The 23610-nt window shown below is 35.4% G+C and overlaps 2 protein-coding genes across 4 annotated transcripts in view; one reads left to right on the top strand and one right to left on the bottom strand.

Annotated features, from left to right (window-relative positions):
• Positions 1 to 14452, top strand: part of LOC134847796 (ubiquitin-conjugating enzyme E2 2-like) — a 31243-nt gene extending 16791 nt beyond the window's left edge. Inside the window, exons 2-4 of the mRNA XM_063865014.1 lie at positions 5105 to 5281; positions 12766 to 12871; positions 14232 to 14452. Coding sequence (XP_063721084.1) covers positions 5105 to 5281; positions 12766 to 12871; positions 14232 to 14371 — 423 coding nt within the window. The 3' untranslated portion in view covers positions 14372 to 14452. The remainder of the gene's footprint in view (positions 1 to 5104; positions 5282 to 12765; positions 12872 to 14231) is intronic.
• Positions 14453 to 17716: 3264 nt separating this feature from the next.
• The window catches only part of LOC134847794 (protein crumbs-like), a 69895-nt gene continuing 64001 nt past the window's right edge, over positions 17717 to 23610 (bottom strand). For 2 of the 3 annotated variants that reach the window (XM_063865010.1, XM_063865012.1), the window contains 5 exons: positions 23331 to 23348; positions 21238 to 22707; positions 20216 to 20571; positions 19276 to 19555; positions 17717 to 18630 (listed from right to left, as the gene is read on the bottom strand). In XM_063865010.1, the coding sequence (XP_063721080.1) occupies positions 17867 to 18630; positions 19276 to 19555; positions 20216 to 20571; positions 21238 to 22707; positions 23331 to 23348 (2888 nt within the window). In that variant the 3' untranslated portion in view covers positions 17717 to 17866. The remainder of the gene's footprint in view (positions 18631 to 19275; positions 19556 to 20215; positions 20572 to 21237; positions 22708 to 23330; positions 23349 to 23610) is intronic. The other variant, XM_063865011.1, reaches the window with a different exon arrangement.

Raw genomic sequence — 23610 nt, 5'->3', positions numbered from 1 at the left:
AATGGAGTTTGCTCTCTGTGAGTTATGGTATTGGATGCTTTTTATATATTCTGAAAAAACTTTTGAAAATTCTAAATCAAGATCGTCTGTTTGTATAGTATATGTTCTATTATTATGGTTTGGTGAGGTGAATTCTATAGAGTAGATTCCATACTGTTGTGTTATGTTGCATATATCTTTTAAGTAGTGATCTATGATTTGTCTTTTGATTTTTACATCTGGGAACTCTGTTTTACATGGACTGATTCCGGGTTCAAATAAATTTACGAGTAAATTTTGACAAAATATGTGTTGTCCTCTATCAGTATCTGCATCTACTATAAAAGGAAAGATTTCATCATCATCTGGAGTTTCGTCACCTGGGGTGTGCGTTGAACTCATTTTTTCGTTCGATGACTGTTAATATGTAATTATTAATGTGTCGAATTGGTTGATTCCAATTGTATAGATGTACTGGTTTGTGTTTATACTGCTTTTTTATTCTTCTTTTTCCTCTTTGTGATGAATTTGAAGTTGTTTCTGAGTCAGAAAAATATAATTGATCGTGTTGTGGGCAATTTTTATCTATTGATTCTTTTAGTTTGTAAAGTTCGTCTAAACTGTTGGTTTCTGATTCTGAAAATGCGTTTCGATTTTTTGAAAATCTTTTTCGTGTTATTTGTCTTTGTTTAGTTATTATTTTTCTCTTTAGTGTTTGTCGTTTTGTTCGAATGTATCCAATTGTTTGTGTATGAGGTGTGATTACAAGGTCGTATTTTTTGTTATCTATTTCACAATTGTGTAAAATGATTGTTTGTTTATTTCCTAGGTTTTTAAATGACATAAGGTTTAGAATGACGGATGCAAAAGGTTGTTAAATGATTTCTATTGACTTAAACTGTTAGTTCTTACGATTTTTTGGTTAGCTTAACCTGGGTCTAGTTGTTCAGGGTTGGAGAGAAAAGTATATCGATTCCGAAGAATGATTTTTACTTTCTCGTGACTAGTATAAGCTAAGGTGTTAACTTACTTAATCTTACTTAGGGGTAGTGATTGTGTTCAAGGGTTGGAGAATAGTAAATCGATCCACAAGGTTCAGGTATAATTAGAACGCGAGTAGTTCGTTAGATACTATTTTAAACTTACTAAGTCTAAGATTTATCCTGGGTCTGGTAAGAGGAGGGGTCAAGTGAAGGATGAATAACCGAAGTTCTTCACTGTTTATCCTAATTTGAATGATTAGTTTTGTTTAAAAATTTCTATTAGTCTTGGGTTTTTAGAAAGGGTTGGGTAGTGAATCGACGTTTGAGGTCGTTAGACACTAATTAAGTGGGTGGGGGAGAACAAAGTTGTTCTATTTGATCCAAGGATAAGCCTTGATGATCAAATTTAAAATTTAATTAAGTAGAAAATGATTTAAGATCCAAGGATAAGCCTTGATGATCTGATTTTAAATTAAGTGACTTTAAATTTTAATAAAGTTTTAAATTTGTGTAAAGGAAAGATTTAGTGTTTTGATGATATTAGTGGGTGTATGATTGCTGTTATGTTTTAGGTGATGAAGCTGGAACAACAGGATGATTTATGATTACTGACCATTTATTGTCATGCTACTAATTTTTATTTTTATTTTCCAATAAATATTCTTCAAACATGTTTTGTATAATACTGCAGAATTTTAGGAAAACGATCTTAGATCTTTTTAATAATCGTTATTGTATAATATTAATTTGTTTAGCGCCTGAAATGATTTTGAAGATTTACTTCAAGGTTTTATGTTTGCAAATGGAAATCTAAATTCATTGCATATAAAAGTTTGTTCTGGCTTTTGCCGAACTATCATATAACTATACGGCAAGTTTCTACTTTGTCGTATGTCGTCTTTGGTTCGATGTCTTCTTCCAATTCCGGGTAGTTCTATTATGGTTCGGAATATTGGCTCTGATCTATTGAGTCGGAGAGACATTTCAATTAAATTATTGTCGTATAACATTTTGTAAATGTTTTTGTCTAATTTCTAATCTAATTTTGGTTAATTCTAATCTAGTAAGGTCTTGTTCGAGACTTATGGTCGCACCAGATGAGTTATGACTGGGGTGTATAACTCATAGAGTAATTTCGGATAGGGTACACCGTCTGCTCGTCACGCTATCTTATTTTCGGCCGGATAGATTCGTGCAACTTCTTAGTCTAATACCGATCCTAATCTTACTCTTATACTATCTAGTCTCAGGTTGTTTAACTAGTCTCTGCTAGGCTCAATAGATCTAGGGTATACTGGTTTATTGCGGCTGCTGAAGTGCTCGGGAGAGTCCAACTAATTTCTAAGTTAAATTCAAATCTCTCTGGTGCTGAAATTACAAGTAACTTCAGCACTTACAAATAAGTGGGTTGTTAGTTAGATGGATCATGATTGGTTAATATTAAATACTTTACATTGGTAAAACATTTAATTTATCCAATCATAAAATATAGTTTAGATCAGGTTCCAGTAGACTTAACTATACTCTAAATAAATTTTTGTACACATATTGCTTTTTATAAATTATTGTACAAAATATTGTACAAAATAAAAATACCAGAATTATAAAATAATTATAAGAATGGTTTCTAATAAGGATAGCCGGTTGCTGAGCATGTAGCACTAAATTTTCCGACAACATTCATAAATTTTCCGATCGCATTCGTTTATATTGCGAGCTAGTTTTTTTTAGTGAAGTTTAGTTTTCATAGCCTATAAGCCTAAAAAAAATAAGCCTATATTTTATAAATAAAATAAGCCTATAAGCCTAAATTTTCATATAACGAAGGTTACTCGATCGCTTTACTCGCTAGTATTTGAACTCAAAAACATTGAAATGATTTTTCTAGACACTGAAACAACTTTTTGAAAATTTGAATTTTTTGAATGCTCGAGTTATGACTGGAAGAGATCGAATTGGGTATATCAGTCCACTCAATCCGATGACTATTTCTGGTACCTGATATTTCGTGGAAAAATACCAAAACCTACACGGACATAAAAACCCTCCCCATTTTCAATGGTCGGAACAAAAATGGGATGCAGATGAATCTGAATGCAGATCATGACGCGCGATAAAAAAGCGCCCCTCCCATCACGTTCTTTTCCAATACAAAACTCCCCTCCCCCTTTGTATTTCAAATAGGTGCAAAATTTCCTCCACACCCATTTTTTTACATAACAAAAAACGCAAAATTGATACCAATTAGCAACCAGTCAAAAAGTTGAAATGATTTCTGAGATGGTTTGGCTTAATTGGCTACCGACGCTACGCCTTAATAGCATATTGGAAACGTCACACAAGCTAATGCACCCAAACTTTACAAAAAATTGTCGCAGTGGAATAATTTAATGCATTTTGAGCTCAGGACAATGAAATTTTACAGTTTATAGATTGTACAAAAAAAAATTTGTCAGTAGAAATTGTAAATCAAAATTGTTGCAAAACAACAACTGGATCGCAAATGTTCCCTTTTTTCTTCGAAAGTCAAAGCACATATGTAAACTACAAAAAAGGCAGCAAAAAATCTAAAGGTAGTTTTGAAGAATTGGTTGAAAATTGTTCGCATCTGTTCTCCAAAGCGGTTATAAAAAACAGGTGGACCCTTTTTGTCGTATCGAGTATCTGATTTATTTCGTGTTTATGATCTTGGTCTCGTTAAGGCTTAACTACTTTTCGATTTTTTTTGAAAACATGGACTGTTTACTCAAACACTGCAAACCAATCTTCAATCGATTACGGCCCTTCCAAGTTTTTGCTATAATAAATTGTTTATCAAATTTTTTCGCTTTGAAAGGGTTGCGCATACAAAGCAGGTGCTATGTTTTCAGCAGACCAATCTTTTAGCAAAATCGTAATATTTAACAAATCAGAATTTCTACTTAATTTGAAACGCGTTATTAGTAGGAAGCAATCGCTTGCACCGCTTCGCTATGATGGGCTTACATTCAAATTGAATGGTATTGGGAGTAACAATCACTGTTTTCCCCAAGCTTAAATCATTCTGATTTTTAAAATGATAAAGTTTAGTTGCCAAATCATTCGATAGTTTTCGCAATCAATGAAACTTAACTTGAGAGTAAGCGTCTTCTCGTGTCTGTCAATTGGTTAAACTTAAGTTGCATTATGTTCGTCGGCTACAATAGCAAGTTTTAATTTTTACGCTAAAAAACTAGTCTGCTAAAACACAAGAAAACGGTCCACAATCTAGATGCACGATTTGTCCAAAAAATTAGTTTAGCGTGAAAAAACTTCCCAAAAAGGTCAATTTTTTTTTACTTTAATTTATTTAATTATTCACAAAACTCAATAACAGTAGTAGACTCAGTGGGTCCTCTTAAGTGCTGTTTTAGGACTTCGAGATTTTTGGTTGACTAACCCTAAAACTGTAATTTTGAGGGGGGTGGAGCCTTCGGTTTCTGCTCAAACCTGTCCAAAAATCACCTACAAATTTTGGTTTTGACCAGTTTTTTTATATGGGCCAGCGGCGTATACAGTTTTTCAAAATAAGGTCATTGTATTGTAGTGTTTTGGAAGAGCTCGGAAATTCAATTTGGCAAACCTTGAAGAAAAGGCGCGAAAATTTTGCCATGTTTTTGAAAAAAATTGCCCCTCCTTTAAAAAAAACTGACGTCTGTACATGCTCAAAAGTGGAACAAATTGAACAAATTGTATAAGTCAACAAATGTACTTGAAAACAGCAAATAGGTTTCTGAAGAAACAGACAAGAAGGAGTCGAATCTTGAATCCCCGTCCCCTTGATATCCAGTCGCCGCCCACCTCTCCCACCGAAATTTAACTCCTTCAACAAGTACGGTCCGTCCTATTAAATTCATTTTACATCTGTTTTAGCAGACTTAGAAAAAAATTAGCTAAAGCACCTTAGAAACCTTAACAAAAATAAACCTTCCGACAGTTTCTGAAAAAATTTTGTCCACGGCACAGAAATTAATGCCGAAATAAGGCTTTTTAGAGTTTATGAGAGAATTCAGACAATAAATTTCGTCAAACAAAAAAAAATCAAAAGAACAATGTTTTTTTGATTCTACTAAAATCTCAATGATTCTACTAAAATCTTGGATCAAGTTGGAATTGGTTTTCAGGAACTGCTGGATCTAGGAAGAGACCCACCGGCACAATGTTCCGCCGGACCAGTGGAGGAAAGCGACATGTTCAAATGGCAGGCCACGATCATGGGCCCCAGTGAGAGTCCATACCAAGGGGGCGTCTTCTTCCTGTCCATACAATTTCCTCAAGACTACCCTTTCAAACCACCAAAGGTTTGCAACTTATTCTTTCAACTTCTTTTTTCTTTTTTTTTAATATAATTTTTTTAAATATAATTAAATAATTGCATAAAACCTGACAAGTTTTTTTGCAGTTTACATTAAATTGCTGGCAGTATCCTTTTTTCAACGAGCCTGAAAACATTTCTTTAAATAGTTGTTAATATGTTTTTTAAAATAGGTAACGCATTTCAACATTTAAGCCGAATGTCAAACAAATATAATCAGAAAAAAACGGATTCGGATTAAATTTAAGTAATCAAGGTGACAATTTGGCATTGAAAATAAACGAAAATAAAACACATGATATTTTTCCGGATAAGAAATTCTATTGAGAACGATACTTTCAGATCGTCCGATCGTGTATTTGATCCAGAACTATGGTAATGTGCGAGGACGAACTCTCACTTCGAATTTAGTTTCAGGTCTACCACAGACGGAATAAGCAAAAGCGATCCATGACAGCCTTTGGCTGCACTAGTATTATCACTTTAATATTTAAGACGGCCTTGAGTGCAAAAAAGCGCTCTGCTCTTTAATATTACTCAGTCCGGAAAGTGTCTAATTTGTAGAAACGGACTATGCTTAGACAGGCCTAATATCTTTTGATGGATCTTCTGTGTATTGCAGAAACCTAATTTAGTATCACTAGGGCATGAATCGCACCTCAAATAGATCGTTGAACGTGAAAAAGCTTCCAAAAACATGCCAAAAACCTTTACTAAAACGGCGACATTTAATGCAACCGTGAAGATAACTGGACACATCTATCAGGGGTTTCTTTTTCATTAAAAAAACAGAAACGCCATATCTCAAAAACCAAAATGATTTGAGCAGATAATAGTAGAGGGCAGATTTTGTACCTTTTTTTCTGTCAGCATCCTAACATAGGATTAAGAATTTCAACTTCTGATACTTGTTTGGAAAAGTATTGAAAAAATCATGAGAAACGCCATATCTCGAGAACAAGAAAGAATTGAGCAGTAAAAGATACAGGCCAGATTTGTATCTTGAAAGTACTCCCTGAATGTATCCTGACAGAACCCAGTCAAAAGAGTTGAGAGTTTCAAGATCGTTTAGTTTATTAATTCAAAAATCATCAAAACGCCAATCTCTTGAGCCAAATTGATTTGATCAGTCATATGTAAAGGGCAGATTTGCAAAGCCAATTTGTAACTGACAGTACCCGCCTTAAATTTGAGAATCTGACATTCTGTTGAATTTTTGATATCTATTTTTTTTGAAAAAAAAAAAGAAAAAATCATGAAAAACGCCATATCTCGACGACCAAAAAGATTTCAGCTGTCAAACTTGGGCGTCAGCAATCCCTAAGTGTACCCTGACAGAACCTAGTTATAGGTTAAGATTTTCAAATTCGCTTACTTTTTTTCAAATCTAATTTTTTTGAGAAAAAAAACTGAAAAAATTATACGAAATGCCATATCTCGAAGACAAAAAAAATGAGCATTCATACTTGGTCGTCATATTTGCAACTCCAGAGTGTACCCTAAGAGAACTCTACTATGGGTTTGAGATATTCAAGTTCGCCTAGTTTTATTATATCTAAGTTTTTCGAAAAAAAATGAAAAGATTATAAAATACGCCATACCTCGAAAACCAGATGGATTTAAGCAGTCATATTTCGATGCCGGATTTGCAACTCCTTACTATTCTCTGATAGCACTCCACAGTAATGTCAAGTCTAACCTTGCTTTTTAAACAAAAGTTTGAGCATAGCTTCTATGAAGAGAAATTTCAGAGCGATATTTATCAAAATATCACGGCGACACCAGCTGAGCAGCGAAGTTTCATAAAATTGGTTCTTCGATTTACTCTTAACTTTAGTTTTGGCAGCGTTATTTTCAGAGAACAAAAAAGTTTGCAAAGAACCGTCAGAATTTCAAAAATTGACATTCTCTTAGTCTCTAACTCTTTTTCTGCTATAATTAGGCCACAGCAGCTTACATCTTTTTCTTTAGTTTGAACCCCTAATCTAAAGACTTGGCGACGAAGTTTTTCAGATAATTGAAAACATTTTCAAAAACACGGTCAGCATTTCGAAACAAAGGCGTTTACTAAATTTAACAAATTTGATTTTTTTTCGAGGGTCATAGTTTTTGTTTAAAAAATTTGGGTATAACCGCTGATACAGGTGCGCTTGACAAAACCCGTAGTACCCATTGAAACCAGAAACTTAGATTTTGAAGGATAGCATACGAGAAAAACAAAAACTTTCAAAAACCGGTCAAAAAATCTATAAATTGATTCATCCGATTATCAGAGCTGGTTGTTTAAAAAACTTTGGGCGTAACTGCTCATGCAAGGCAATTCCCACAACTTGATCTGTTCATTGAACCCTTAATCTCAGACTTGGCAACGCATTTTTCGCGAAAACTAAAATTATTTCCAAAAACATGGTCAGCAATTCGAAACATGAGCGTTTACTAAATACAAGATTGCTTGTCTACAAAACCTAGGACGTAACCGCTATGCAAAAGAACTTCTTAGCACTTGTTCTTCGCAAAAACTTAGAGTTTGTACGTTTTTAAGGAAATAAATTTTTGATCAAAAAATTGGGGCACCACCAGTTGAACAGCAAAGATTCGAAAAATTTGTTCATCGATTAAACTCTTAACCTCAGTTTTGGCAGAGTAGTTTTCGAAAAATTGTAAATTTGAGGCGTAGCATCTTAAGCACGGAGGCGTTCCGCGACCTGTTGCGCCGATTAAAACCTGACATCAGATTGAGTTGTTTTCGAGAAGTAAAAAAGTGTCAAAAACGGACAAAAAACCTAAACGTTAACATTTTCCGAGGGTCATAACTTCTTGTGTAAAAAATTTGGCGTAACAGTTTATGCAAAGTAGCTTCTGCCAACTCATTCTACCCATTTAAACCAATATCTCAGATGCGGCAGTGTTTTTTTTGGCGAAAGTCAGAAAGTTTCAAAAAACGGTCAAAATTTCAAAAAATTGATTTTTTGAGGGCCATGACTTTTCGTGTAAAAAAAACTGGGTATAACTGCTGATGCAGGTGCGCTTACCCGTTCTACCCATTGAAAACAAAAACTCAGATTTTGGAGGGTAGTATCCGAGAAAAACTTTGGGCGTAGCCGCTTATGCAACGGAATTCCCACATGTTATTTCCGTTGAACTCAAAATTTCAAATTTGGGCGGGTAGTTTGCTGAAAAAAAAATGAAAAATGCAATTTGTGAAAATCAGTATGAAATTCCCGAAACAAAACTAGAAGCCCAGCTAAAACTGGTGGTACATGTTTGGCAACTTTTGAATTTGTACTGATGCTGAATGAAGTAGGTAATTTCAAAAACTTAAGAATTGGGCTTCCCCAAAACCTTAGTTGTTGTTCTATCAAAAATTGAGTGAAAAATAATGTAAATTGGGAGTTTTACTAGAAAATTTTGTTCAAATTTCGAGGCGTAACATCTTGCTCACGGAAGCTTTTCACAAACAGTTGCCTCGATAATACCCTAAAATTAGATTGAGTTGTTTTCGAGAAGTCAAACAGTTTCAAAAAACGGACAAGAAATCAAAACTTTGACTATTCTGAGGGTCATAACTTCTTGTGTAAAAAATTTGGCGTAACTGTTTCTGCAGGGTAGCTTCTGTCAACTCATTTTACCCATTTAAACCAATATCTCAGATGCGGTAGTGTTGTTATTGTGAAAATCAGAAAGTTTCAAAAAACGGTCAAAATTTCGAAAATTTGATTTTTTGATGTCCATGATTTTTTGTGCAAAAAAATTTGGGTATAACTGCTGATGCAGGTGCGCTGACCCGTTCTACCCATTGAAAACAAAAACTTAGATTTTGGAGGGTAGTATCCGAGAAAAACAACAAGTATCAAAAAACGGTAAAAAATTCGATAATTTGACCTCTCCGATTATCATAACTTGTTTAGAAAAACTTTGGTCGTATCAGCTTATGCAACGGAATTCCATGTTAAATCCGTTGAACCCGAGTTTCAAATTTGGGCGGGTAGTTTGCTGAAAAAAAAATGAAAAATGCAATTTGTGAAAATCAGTATGAAATTCCCGAAACAAAACTAGAAGCCCAGCTAAAACTGGTGGTACATGTTTGGCAACTTTTGAATTTGTACTGATGCTGAATGAAGTAGGTAATTTCAAAAACTTAAGAATTGGGCTTCCCCAAAACCTTAGTTGTTGTTCTATCAAAAATTGAGTGAAAAATAATGTAAATTGGGAGTTTTACTAGAAAATTTTGTTCAAATTTCGAGGCGTAACATCTTGCTCACGGAAGCTTTTCACAAACAGTTGCCTCGATAATACCCTAAAATTAGATTGAGTTGTTTTCGAGAAGTCAAACAGTTTCAAAAAACGGACAAGAAATCAAAACTTTGACTATTCTGAGGGTCATAACTTCTTGTGTAAAAAATTTGGCGTAACTGTTTCTGCAGGGTAGCTTCTGTCAACTCATTTTACCCATTTAAACCAATATCTCAGATGCGGTAGTGTTGTTATTGTGAAAATCAGAAAGTTTCAAAAAACGGTCAAAATTTCGAAAATTTGATTTTTTGATGTCCATGATTTTTTGTGCAAAAAAATTTGGGTATAACTGCTGATGCAGGTGCGCTGACCCGTTCTACCCATTGAAAACAAAAACTTAGATTTTGGAGGGTAGTATCCGAGAAAAACAACAAGTATCAAAAAACGGTAAAAAATTCGATAATTTGACCTCTCCGATTATCATAACTTGTTTAGAAAAACTTTGGTCGTATCAGCTTATGCAACGGAATTCCATGTTAAATCCGTTGAACCCGAGTTTCAAATTTGGGCGGGTAGTTTTCTAGAAAAAATCAGAAATCTTAAAATATAGGGCAAAAATCGCCTCCTCCCCCCACTCAACATTTAAAAAGTGGGGTAAGGTAAAGAGAACCCAAAGATATTTACGCAGGCACACAGGGGAGTTGGCGGACTTCCTATCGGTACATTTTGTTTGAAAACCGGAAGAGTAGTATTTGGGAAAAATTAAATTTTTGAAAAAGAGAAAACGTTTTGCAAAGCATCTTAAAAAAAACCTGTTTGACAATTTTCGAATTTGTACTGATGCGGGAAAAATTTAAAAATTGGGCTTCTCTAAAACCTTAGTTGTTGTTCTTTAAAAAAATAATGAAACATTATGCAAATTTGGCGCTTTACCGGAATCTTTTTTGTTCAATTTTTGAGGCGTAGAACCCTACGCACGGAGGCTTCTCACAAACTGTTGCCTCGATTGAACCCTGATATCAGATTGAGTTGTTTTCGACAAAATGAAAAAAATTCAAATTTTTTTCGAGGGCCAATAATTTTTGTGCATGAACATCTGGGCTTAGCCGCATATGCAGAGGAGCTTCAAACAAAAGGAATGATGACATTTATTTTCTGCTGCCCAGTAGAAAAAACCTCGAAAAAATCAGATAGGACATCTGCAGGTTACGTTACTGATTAATGAATGTCACTCACAAATTTTGGTTTTTCACCCGTCAAACAGAGCACAGAACAATTGGAAGTAATGGAGTTTGTGAAAAATTTAGCCTTGTGAACACTTATGCTGGGTAATTGCCACAAATCTTTCTACCAATTGAAACCAAAATCTCAGATTTGGAAGGATAGTTTTCAAGAAAAGACAAAAAAATTTCGAAAAAACGGCTAGAAAATTATAAAATTTGACCTTTTCAGAGTCATAATTTGTTAAGTAAAAAAATTTGGGCGTAACTGCTTATGCAGAGGACTTCCCTTAAGTCGTTCTACCCGTTGAAACCGAAGTCTCACAGTCGGAAGAGTAGTTTTCGAAAGAAGTTTCAAAATACGACTTTCTGAGGGTCATTACTTATTGGGTTAAAAAATTTGGTCGTAACTGCCTGTGAAGGGTAATTCCCACAACTCGTTCTAACCATTGAAACTAAAATCTCAGTTTTGGAATGGTAGTTTTCGAAAGTTTTAAAAAATGGTCAACAAACAGAAAACTTGATTTTTCGAGGGTCGTAACTTGTTGTGTAAAAAACTTGGCCGTAACCGCTTACGCTGCCGACTTCGTACAACTCGTTGTATCCAGTGAAACTAATATCCAGATTTTGAAAAGAGTTTTCGAGAGAAGTCAAAAATTTTCAAAAAAATGGTAATAAATTGAAAACTTGACTTTTCGAGGGTCGTCTACACAATGAAACCAATATCTCAGATTCGGGAGGGTGGTTTTTGAGAAAAGTCAAAAAGCTTTAAAAATTTTGTTTTTGCGAGGGTCATAACTTTTTGTGTAGGAAAATTTGGACGCAACCGCCCAAGCAGGGGAGCTAACCAAAACTCGTTCTACACATTGAAACCAATACCTCAGATTTGGGAGGATAGTTTTCGAGAAAAGTCAAAATGTTTGAAAAATAGGTCAAAAAATCAAAAGTTTGACTTTTCTGAGGGCATTAAGTATTTGTGTTAAGCTTTAGTCACTAATGCAAGGGAGCTTCCAACAGTCTGTTTTATCCAATGAACCTAAAATCTCAGATTGGTGAGGGTAGTTTTGAGAAAATGTAGAAAATCCAAAAATATGGGTCAAAATTTCACTCCCACACACTTTTTCGAAGGCTGTAAAAAGTGGTGCAAAGTAAAAAGAGCTGAAAATGTTACGCATGCACACAGGGGAGTTAGCGGACTTCTTCTTGGTGTATTTTTTTCTCAAAACTTGTAGAGTAGTATTTGAGAAAAACTAAATTTTTAAAAAAGAGAAAACGTTTGCCGAAGCCTCCCAAAAAATAAATTAAAAACCCGACCCCAATAACTTTTTCATAAAACCTGTTTTTTATGAAACAGGAATTCAATATTTGGCGAGAAGAGCAAAAATTTTCCTTGCGTCTCTAAAAATTTTTAAAGCTAGAACAAAATCCCATACATTTCATATCACCTTTTATATCAAACATGAACTAGCCACCAATAAACCAGATACAAAAATATAATGCTATCGAGCAAAAGTTAACAATATAAGAAAAGCAAAGGTGCCACCAACAAATGAGCACTCATATTTGTGACTTAGGCAGCAACAATTCATGAAGGAACATATTAGACACTCCCATTGACGTCTCAAGCAAATATTTTAATCTTCCACCAACAAGACAGCTGCGTTCCAACACCAAAAAGTTTCGCAATTTTTCTAATGAAAATTTCTGTACTCTAAAACTAGGTATTATTTTCGCTCAGATTGTTTGAAAAACTTTGCATGCGACATTTAAGCAAAAAAATTGCAGAAGTTACTTCAACTATAATTTGATCCGTTCATAATTTCATATGGTACTTATTGGAAATGCTCAAGTTTAGAGGGCTTAATCGAAAATAACATAAAAATTTCATATTCCATTGGCCTAAGTTTAAGTTTATGTCTTAAGGCTTGTATCTCGATTTCGCTCTCTAATTAACATAAAAAAGTGACATCAGATTTCAGCATAGTCATACCGTGTAATACTTCAGTTTTTTTGTTAGATTACTTTCCAGACTAGAATCTACCATCCGAACATTAACTCCAATGGATCTATCTGTCTTGACATCCTCAGAAGCCAGTGGTCGCCAGCACTCACAATAGCAAAAGGTACAATATTTTGGTGGTATACACCAGCCGAAATATAAACCAGCTACCATACAAACAAGCCAAAAAATACGTAATTATTTTACATTAGTTAAGCCACGTATTATGTGAAAATCATGCAAGTCACATTGATATGACGTCAGGGCCGGATTTAGGTAGGCGGTGGGGCGACGCCTCCCTTCAGGAATTCGACCCCCTCACCAAGTTAAGGGTATCCGTGTGGTATTGTTCTATGACATCCATTTTGGCCGACCAACCCTAAAGATTTTCTAAAGGTGCCTTTGGTGCCAATATCTACTAACTTTGAAGAGGAGTTCCGCCGAAAAAAGCAATCGACGATGAAATCCTCGATCGGCCTCTGTGCATTTTCCGACTCTGCGCATTTTCGGCTGGTTTATACTTCGGCTGATGGCTCTTTTTTGTTGTGCGACCCCAAATCACCAAAGTCTTTGAATGAGCTAATATGTTTGAAATTAAGTTTCATTATCGAGAAAAGCTGGTTTAAAATTTTGCTATTTATGCTTAACTTAAGCCCTGAAAACATAGTTTTGAGCAAGTAAAATTTGTTTTTGAAGTTTTTTAGCGCCAATTTGAGAATCAAAAACTTCAAAAAAAAATTGCAAAAAAATGTCAAGTTGTTTTGCAGAAAATTTATTGAGTTTTTTTGTTCTTCTTGTCATAGTTCTACATTCAATTTTGTCCAATTTGCCTGTATTATTATGACTGTCAAATATGCCTAAATTATAGTTTTGCGTCTGATTTGTTTTATCACACCACGCAGAAAAAAAAACATTAATTTGAAAAAAAAAATTGTGTTTTAGTTTTTTAAAGAGTATGGTCGGAATATTCTGTGGTACTTGCACAGTAACCGGCTATCCTTGTTTAGAATTTGCAAAGCAAAAAGTAAAAACTGGTAGTCAAATAGAATCATAATGATCTATTTGAATAGTAAATTTCATTGAGAAGCGCAGCGCATCAAAAAGCATTTATTTTTTTTTATAAAACTTGAAAAATCGAAATATGAAATTTTTTATAATAAGTTTTTTCAAAGTCGGACAATCACTCTGGTTGAACTCTGAAAAATCATTGACCAATTTTTTCTTAATATTGAATATATTGAATTAATATTATAAAATCTGGGATCTCTTTAACTATATTGCCCCTTTTGCAAAAACTGATATGCTTAATCGTTCATTTACTTCTTTATAGGGGGGATAATCGTTACTATGTACCCGAGGGGGGTATAGCTAAATAGATCAAAAATCTGCACCGGTCCCCTCCACACCCCCGAAATCTCCATCTTGAATGTTGCTTCCAGATGATACTGCGAGGAGCTCTAAGTTACAAATTTGTTTTATTTCAGTGCTTCTCTCAATCTGTTCACTCTTAACAGACCCCAATCCGGAGGACCCCTTGGTACCCGAGATAGCCCGCATTTATAAGGCAGACAGAAACAGGTACAACGACCTCGCCAAAGAATGGACCAAAAAGTATGCCATGTAATGACGTATAGTCTCAAAATCGTCCTCGAGACAGCTAACTAAACATATATCTTAAAATTTTATGATAATCCTCAAAATTTCTATTGTACGGAAAAATCATTATTTCCTAAATAAATTTTCTTGTTTATAAAAACTTAAGCAAACGGATGTTTTGATATAGATTTTCCAGTTAGAATATAAACTGGACATTTGCAGTGGCATGAACAGGAAGGAAGGGTGCTTCAACACTTTGTCAACCTTAACTGGAACTTAACAGCAGAAAAACACTTATATAACAAAGGTTGAGTTTTGGTTTTTAAAGAATAAGCCCACCATAAACAAGGATGAAACAACCACTTCAGAATTTGACAAAAAATTCAGACAATAGATCCATATCACAAGTATTGAGATGAAACATTATATTTCAAAACCCACATCGATAAGACTTTGAAAAGGGCAGCTAGGTTGACGAATCAACTCAGGTTTTATTTAAACAACTTTGTTCCATATTTACAAAACATATATTCAACCAATATATCAATATATTGTAGTGATCTATGGCACAGCTAATAAGACGGACTGAAAAATGTTTTCAAATAAAAACATAGGAAAAACTGAAACATATTCGGGACAATAATGCACTCTGTTTGGTTCGAATGTTTTATGTAACTGAACTTCATAAACTCCTGGTAAAACTGTCAGAAAATCGTGAAGAAATAATAAGTGAAGATTATGTAAAATAACAGAAGATAACAGATGATATATACATAAGTAAAAGAAAAAAATTCGCAGCCAAAATTAGCTTAATACATGAACAAAAAATAAACTCTGAAATTTTCTTTTTTTATTTATAACTTTTGAGGAACTTCTGTGTTCCTTTTTGAGTACTGTCTATATACTCTAAACTATAAAAAGCTAAGCGAATAGAATTTGCTCATGAAGACGCCACCAGACAAGCTGATGCTTTTTTCTCCCACGACTAACTAAATTGCAAACTTTCAATTTCACCGAATTTAAGCTTAAAATTTTCGGGCTTCAAAATAAAATGGTTTTAAACCTGTCTAAAATAATAGCAAAGATTTAAAACATTTGACTTTTTTTTAATCTTTTTCTAAAATTTTAGCCAAAAAATATTAAGTTTGCGTTTCCACTTTCAGCATCATAGAAAAAACTCTAACAGAGGTGAAGCGGAGCTTTACACCACTTGCGATAGCTCACAAATAGCATTGGAAAAAACCAAAGGTAAAACGGTCACAAAAACCAAAAAACACTTGTGCAGATAGAAAAAACTGCGTCCACCAAGTTTTCTTATGTTAATCTCGACGAAAGGATTTCAATTAGAAAAACTAGAATTAAACCTGCCTGCTTCAACTTAGCTTTCCGGCAAACCGTAACTTGCAGATATTATGGGCAGCCCTTAAGCAGACGCCAATTGAGCCTAATACTAAACAATTGACAAACCTGAGCAAAACATAGCCAACAGACAGTTGTAAAAAAGTCAATGAACGCAAGGAAACGCAAAAAATGGTGGCTGTTTTTTTTTAAAAAACTTCAATTTAGGAATTTTAGCGAAAAATATATGCCCTTAAAACTGTTTTTGATATTATTCAGCCAATTTAAGACAACTGAATCAATAGGTAAATTTTGTTATATCGCTGGGAAATCTGTTAAATAAATCAATGTTCGAATTTAGAAGTCGGTCACGTTTTTCGTGATCTCTTCACCTCGGCTGTTCAATAGTGAATTTTGCCTTCTTTTTAATGAAGGAAATTAACTAAACTCAAAAATTTGCTCAATCCTAAAACACACTAAACAGATATAAATTGAAACTAATTCTACGCACTTGTAGAAAAAAATCAGAAACCATGCATCCGGAAAACAAAAATTGAAAACTTTCTTGAGGTGAACAAAAACAAAGAAAACATGCATTAAATTTACCCTCTGGATTATAAAAAAAGAACTAAAAAATCGACAAAAAACATAATTAACTAACAATTGGACAAGAAGGAACGCAAGGAAACTGTGCGATAGTGGAGTTTGCCTTTCTTTTAACAATAGAAATGCACTGATTTTGAAGAGAAATTAAGTTTCAAATCGCGAAAAATCAAAATTGAGGGTGACTAAATTTTTAGACTTCCTTTTTCCTGAAAAAAAAACAGCAAGACTTATATAAGAGTACTCACTACGTTCATTACTGTTCATCAAGATTTTTTTATTGTACTATTGTTTGAAACAAATAGCTTTTTCTGTTCAGTTGATGAAGATGAATTTATAATGCATCAACTGTTGTAACTTAATAGTACTCAAATGTCAAAGCACATGCTATCAATTTTGACTGTACGTCTTATATCATTTTTTGCTCATGTCGTTGAATAAAGATTAACACAGAGGCAAAGTTGCACTTCGCATACAAAATCGAAAATTTGACCGATAACGCTATTGGGAAAAGTGAATGAGTAAAACTGTAGTCTACAAACTTTCTCAAGTGACGCACGGCAATTATGAGTCTACATAAGTGCTAAGTGACGCACGCCAATTATGGGTCTACATAATTGCTAAGTGACGCAGGCATATTATGACACGTTAGCTGTACCAGTCAGCTTGAAAAAAAGAGAAAATAACCAACTAACATGCCTCAATTTATAGAGCGGAGGCATTTTAACTAGTATACGAAAAAGTTCATCATTAAAAACAGCCGACCCTGCCCAGGTTCGAACCCTCTTATTTTGTTGCGGGTCTTCTCCCTACCTCTAAACTACAGATCAATGATACCTTAAAGCTAAAAAGCCATTTGTAATGTAATAGTCTGTGTTAATATCCTGAGCATTGGCTGTACTTAATAGCTGGTTATTGAACAAAATGAACACATTTAGTCGCAACAGTATTTGCGTCGCAACAATATTTGCGACTTATAATGGAAAAAAAGACAGTTCATACTATAACACAAGCTTTGATTGTGTAATAGCTTGAATCTGCAAAAAAAATTCAGTTCAAGCCTTAGCCGCCCAAGCAGACAGAGATTTAAAAAATCAATATTGACTTTTTCCATAAAAATGTGCAATATCAAGAGAACTAATACAACTATTAAAGAATACAGTAACAGCAACAAGTCTTCCAATAGTTTGTTTTTAATTTCCAAGAAAATCAGCACTTCAGCACATTGTTCAATTACTCAAATCATAAAAGTTGCTAAATTGAAATGAAGTTTTCAGAATAGATTTTAGGTTAACTATCTCGTTGAACTTGAGATCAGAAACTTGATATTTTTATGGTGATATTTTAAAATAATGGTTGAAAAACGACGCATAATTACTTAAACTAGGAAAATATCAATCAAGCTAGGATTTCTTTCTTCTGATGTTAAAAATATTCCAGCAAAATTAAATTTATCAAATTATTCAATAGCAAAATCGAATTGATATTTACAATAAAGGTCAACAACTTATTTGCACAATGGCTTAGTCTAACTAGTTTCTAATTTAGCACGGAAGGGTAGAGAAAATGATGTTGAATTGATTTAAATCAGACGCTCTTCTTTCGGTAGTTGGAGGTCTGCGAACTCAATAGGTATCGAAAAAGCTTTGCTTCTGGACTCCGCGTCTCGCGGTTGGTATTCGCCTGTTTTTGCCCTGGAACCTCGCAACACAACAATGATAACCACCACAATTATCAAAACAGCCAACAAAACAAATGCGAGAGCAGCCCAAATAGCTATTCCTGCTGTGGACGTTACGAAATCATCGTCTTCGCTTTCTTGTGCAGCCTTCTCAACTTGGCAAAAACTTCCTTCGAAGTTTGACGTGCATCCACATGACGCAACTGTAGAATTGGTACTTTCGACACATGTACCTTCATTGGCACACGTTACATTATCAAAACAAGGCTCGCTACAAGTTTCGCCTTTTAACCCTGTTCTTACGCAGTCGCAGAAATATGAACCCTCAGTATTGACACAAACTCCATTGTCGCATAGATTTTGCGAAACATCACATTCGTTTGTATCTACATCACAGTTCGTACCTTCGAACCCCGTGTTATTACAGTCGCATTCATAACCAAGATCACTTATTTGGATATTATTGGAACACGAGCCGTTGTTTTGACACGGAAGTTTGTCACAGAAGTTGGTCTCAGCTTCGCAGTTTTTACCTTCGAACCCGAATGAGCAGTTACAACTGTAGGAGCCGACAGTGTCTTCGCATTGTTCTGTATTTTGCAATACACAAGGATAGTTTTGTTCGCATTCGTTGATGTTTTCACTGCAATTTGTCCCTCTATAGCCTGTTAACACACCAACGTAAACCTCTAAATACTTATAACTCTTAAGCACAGAGGCGAACCTGCGCTTCACAAACGCTAGCGCAAACACGACAAAAAGCAGCTCTATAAAGTGTAATAGGAAACGGTAGAAATAAGCCTTCAGTTAGTAAAAATTTAACTTATCTCGAATTCGAACCTACTACCTAGTGCGATCTAGAAATCAACATCTCGCACACTAATCACTCAGCCACAGACACTTAATTAATTCCAAACACTAGCCACATATAAAGCAGAGAACAGATGCTCTACAGTGAAATTTCCATAAGTGAACACTTCCAATGAACACTTATATTTGCGAGTTAGGTTAGAAAAAAAAGAACGTCCGTACTAATACACTAGCTACTGGCTAGTGTTAATTTAAGTTGAAAACTCCTAACTAAACCATTCATTATCAGTCAAAGGTTCAGCCACCAATTGTTTTCCATATGACCTTGTTCTGAAAAACGCAATGTCTTAAATCCTAAATAACAAGCTGCTTTATGCATCGCTGAAAAGTTAATAACTGTTTTGTTCAGATAAAGCCAGATTACCATCCATGATCCATTATAAATTTTTCTATCTATCAAAGAAATAATTATTTTCCTAGTATTCCAAACATGGGCCCACCTGAGGAGCAATTACACCTGAAGTAGTCTTGAAAGTTTTCACACTCTCCGTTCCCATTACACGTGACTTCCTGTTCCTCGCAAAGGTCAACCTTCTTGGTACAATTTTTTCCTTCCCACCCGGATATACACGCACAATTATATGTTGCTGTCCGAACGTTGTCATCAATGACCGTTGAACACGCATTTGCATTCTCGCATGGATGCGACCTGCATAAATCCTCTTGCTCTTCGCACTGAATTCCGTGATAGCCAGGGTAACATTCACATTCAAATTGAGGCTAAAAAAAAAACTGTTAGTCTGACATAGCACCCTCGCAGCTCTTAGATTGCCGTTTCCAGAAGCGGTAACAAAGCGGACAATACTTGAGCAGGCTTCTGTCGAGCCAAAAAAAATCATAAGTACACACAGGGGCGGATTTAGGGAGGGGGGGGGGCGGAGGCCCCCCCCCCCCCCTCAGGGATTCGACCCCCTGCCGATCCAAAGGGTTCCCCCTTTGGTACTTTTTAAGAAATCCATTTTTGGCCGACCGATCCTAAAATTTTTCTAAGGCGCCTTTGGCGCCAATATATACTCATTTTGAGAGGGAAGCGCGCGCCGAAAAAACGCAATTTTTTGGTCAAAATTTTCCAATAAGTGCCTAAAAACGCCTTTTTTTAATTTTTTTTCAAATTTTTGCCTGCGGCGCAGAAAATGTTGCCAAAAAAGGGACTAAATCATGCTCAAAAATCAATTCCGTCGACCTAAAAAAAAAGGTCGACAAAATTTTCGAATTTTTTTTTTGAAAATCCGCCCCCCCCCCTCGAGAAAATCCTAGATCCGCCCCTGAGTACACACTAAAGTATAAAAATGGATGTCATAAAATAATTCCAAAGTGGGGGACCCACTGGTTGGTGAGGGCGTCCGCCCATTCCCCTTAAATTCACCCAGGGTTACTAACCTCATTTTGAGGGTTGTTGCTGCATACCCCACGTTCATTACATGGATCCTTAGCGTCGTTGCAAGTGAGCGTATTTATTGTCAGGGTTTCACAAATCTCTCCTTGCCAACCTTCCGTGCAATTACACTCGTAGCTTCCTTCTGTATTAGAACAAGTACCCCCATTTTTGCACACATCTTCATTTGCATCGTCAGATTGTTCACACTCATTCACGTCCAGTTCACAATTTGATCCTACATAACCGCTTTGACAATTGCACGAGTACTTGTCGATACCGTCTACGCATTGGCCGTGTCCCGAACAAGTGACTTCAAGGCAGTCGTCTGCGTTCATCTGGCAAGTTTCGCCTTCGAAGCCTAAGAAAAATAAATTTTATTGACACTTAGTGACCCTGTTTGTAATCAAAATTAGAGATTGCAACTCGCCTATATGTCTACCAGTTTATGCAAAAAAATGTTTTCTAGAATTTTAAAAATGAGCATGAACAAAGTAAGGGAAAACCGACCACTTGAATTTCTAAACAATCATGAAAGACATCTTAGGGAGAAAAATTATTTGATTTTTAAATATTTAAAAATTTCAGCTACCTGTAATAGAGTATGGGTAAAGCGCAGGTCGAAACTTACGTCATTTACGTTGAATTTTGCATAATTTTTACGACTGTTACATAATTTTTACCGGATCAAACGCACAATCTCCCCCCTAAGTGATCAAACGTAGAATGTTCTCCCCAGCATCTATTAATTTTGAAAATTAATTCCGCATAAAATATTCATTTCAAACAGGCGCGCTGAATATACCACCGGAGAAATTTTTAATACCAAATGATATTCTATCATGTTAATACCGTAAAATATTAGTCATCATTTGGTATCCATTGATTTTTCCGACTAATTAGATCAATTTATTTTGCCCTCGCAGTCTTTTTTTTTGGGGGGGGGGGGGGGGGATTGTACGTTTCGTCCTTTTTACCAATTGATTTTTCGTTTTGCTGGTGATTGAACACCTTTCGATTAACTCACCTGCTACACAGTCGCAACTGAAGGCTCTCCATTCATCTACACAAGTGCCTCCGTTCTCACACACACTTGCATTAGTGCTGCATGCATCACTACTACAGCCGAATTCTACATTTTCACTAGCCACAAAAGTGAAGTTCAAATTGGACCCAAAATTCGGCTGCAGCGGAACAAACAAATTGTTTATTCTGAAGTTCGAAATGCAGCCATCAATTGCGGGTTGTGGATTCACGACATTCGTTGACTGCTCGTTTGTTAGTGAAGCATTTTCAGAGCTGAAACCTCCGATCCAAATTGAATCGCCCGCTATGCATTCTACCGTTGGTCGGGATGCAGCTTCGGGAGTTGTCGCAGAAATCTGGGAATTGTTTACTTGCAATGAAACTGTTCCGTCGTCACCAACAACTATATTGATCATGTTTGTTCGCCCGTCTGCTAAATTTTGTTCAATTTCAGCATTTGTTACAGTCGCTGATTCTCCAAATCGAAAGTTCAGAAGAGTTTTATCATTGGAGATCTGCATGTTGATGAAACAACTAGATGATTCCCCTTGCATGTGGAACACAGTTCCGAATTCTTTGCGTGTTCTCAATTCAAGATATATACTTACAAGCTCTTGAAGTGTGTTCGCCTCCTCGGGTTTCACTTGGACGAATCCGTCCTTAAATGATATCGGATCATGACACTCGAAACCAAACACACCATTGACACAGTTCTCAGAATCTTCGCACGGATTTCCATCGCAGAAATTAGTCTCTTCGCAATTAATTCCTGCCCACCCTGTTTGGCAATCGCATGTATACTCGTTCCAAGAAGGCTGACAGACACCGCTATTTTGACACGGATCAGACCCGCATACATTATCCGACTCGCATTGTGCTCGAATGCATTCCAATTTTGTGAAACTTCTCGATGTGAATCCGCTTACTTCAGGTGCGCTTTCGTCGAACCTCAAACTGTAGTATTTTAAACTACTGTCTGCATTAGTAGTCGCTTTAGAGATTAATCGCACATCCGAAATGCACCCTTTAAAGGAACCCAAGTTTAGGCCACTAGACGACAATTCTTCTGCAATGCTGAAGAATAAATCTCTATAACTAATTCCACTCATCAAATCATCAGATAACTGAAAAGATATTTCTGATCCGTTGTCGACAGAAAGGGAAGACATGCCACCATTAGCATATCCATATTTCAGAACTATTTGATGGGGTAATCCGTCTGTGACTTCGACATCCGTAGGATATTTACTGGACCCAATTTGTATAATTACTCGCGAATTTTCAACTGCTACAATTGGACCTCGATTTGATACATCCGACATACCGCCTGCGTGATGATACACAATTCCATTTTCTTTCACGGTTCTTAAATGAAAGCTGATTTCCAGAACTTGTTCTTGAAAAATTTCTAATTTAGCGTAGCTTTCCGATGGGCACTTGTTGTCAAAGTTGAAAGTTCCCGCGGAAATGTCTGAAAAAGAGTCAACTTAAACTTGAGACTTTCTTCCACTTTCCCCACATTTCCAAGTGTTTCACGTACGGTATGAAAAACAAATGTAATCAGGAGCAGACTTAGGGGATCATGGGCATCCATTTTTGGCCTACAGGGCCCATAGCTGTTCTAATAAGGGTTCACAGTATTTTGATTGGAGGGAGTCAAGTGTTTTATCACACTAAAACTTTGTCAGCCCCTGATTCGGATTCTAATAGATTTGAAACAAAAATTGTCAAACTCATTTAAGAATTGAAACTAAGCTCAAATGTCATTGATTTAAGGTGCAAAAATTGCTCAAAATTTTCATTTGATTTTTGAAGTTCAAAGAAGTTTTTTTCATCAAATTAATATGAAAGAAAAAAGAAAGGGTACCAATCTGGTTATCAATTTTCAAATTCAATGGTAAAAAAATCAGTCAATATCACTCGGAAAATCAGTCCAACTCACAGATTATGAAAAAAAAAATTCAATTAATCGGTATCAATAGAGAGTTAGGTGCTAAATGTCAATGTGTTGTGATTATGCAAATTAAAGAAACTAAAATTCAACCAATTATTTGTAAGTGAGGTTGAAGTTATGATGAAATTAAATTAAGTTACCGAATTCATTATTCAGATCTAAAACCGAAACATTTGAACATTTTTCATTGTTGTTGGGATTTTATGGTGCAAAAAATTCCAATCATGGTCAAATACCACTCCTTCATTTCTAAATTAGTACAAATAGTATTTCAAACAGCTAAATTCCAGTAACTTGCTCAAATACTTTCTTCAAAAGAGTTTTTTCTACGAAATGAGGAACACTACTTCTAATATTACCCGGTTCTTCACATAATTTATGTCGCCATGAGCTATACACGATTCGCCTGTAAATATTCAC

This window comes from Symsagittifera roscoffensis, chromosome 6, assembly GCF_963678635.1.
Source record: "Symsagittifera roscoffensis chromosome 6, txSymRosc1.1, whole genome shotgun sequence".
Lineage (NCBI taxonomy): Eukaryota > Metazoa > Xenacoelomorpha > Acoela > Convolutidae > Symsagittifera > Symsagittifera roscoffensis.
Note: the sequence above shows the minus strand (reverse complement) of the source record. Positions and strands in the feature narration are given on the sequence as shown.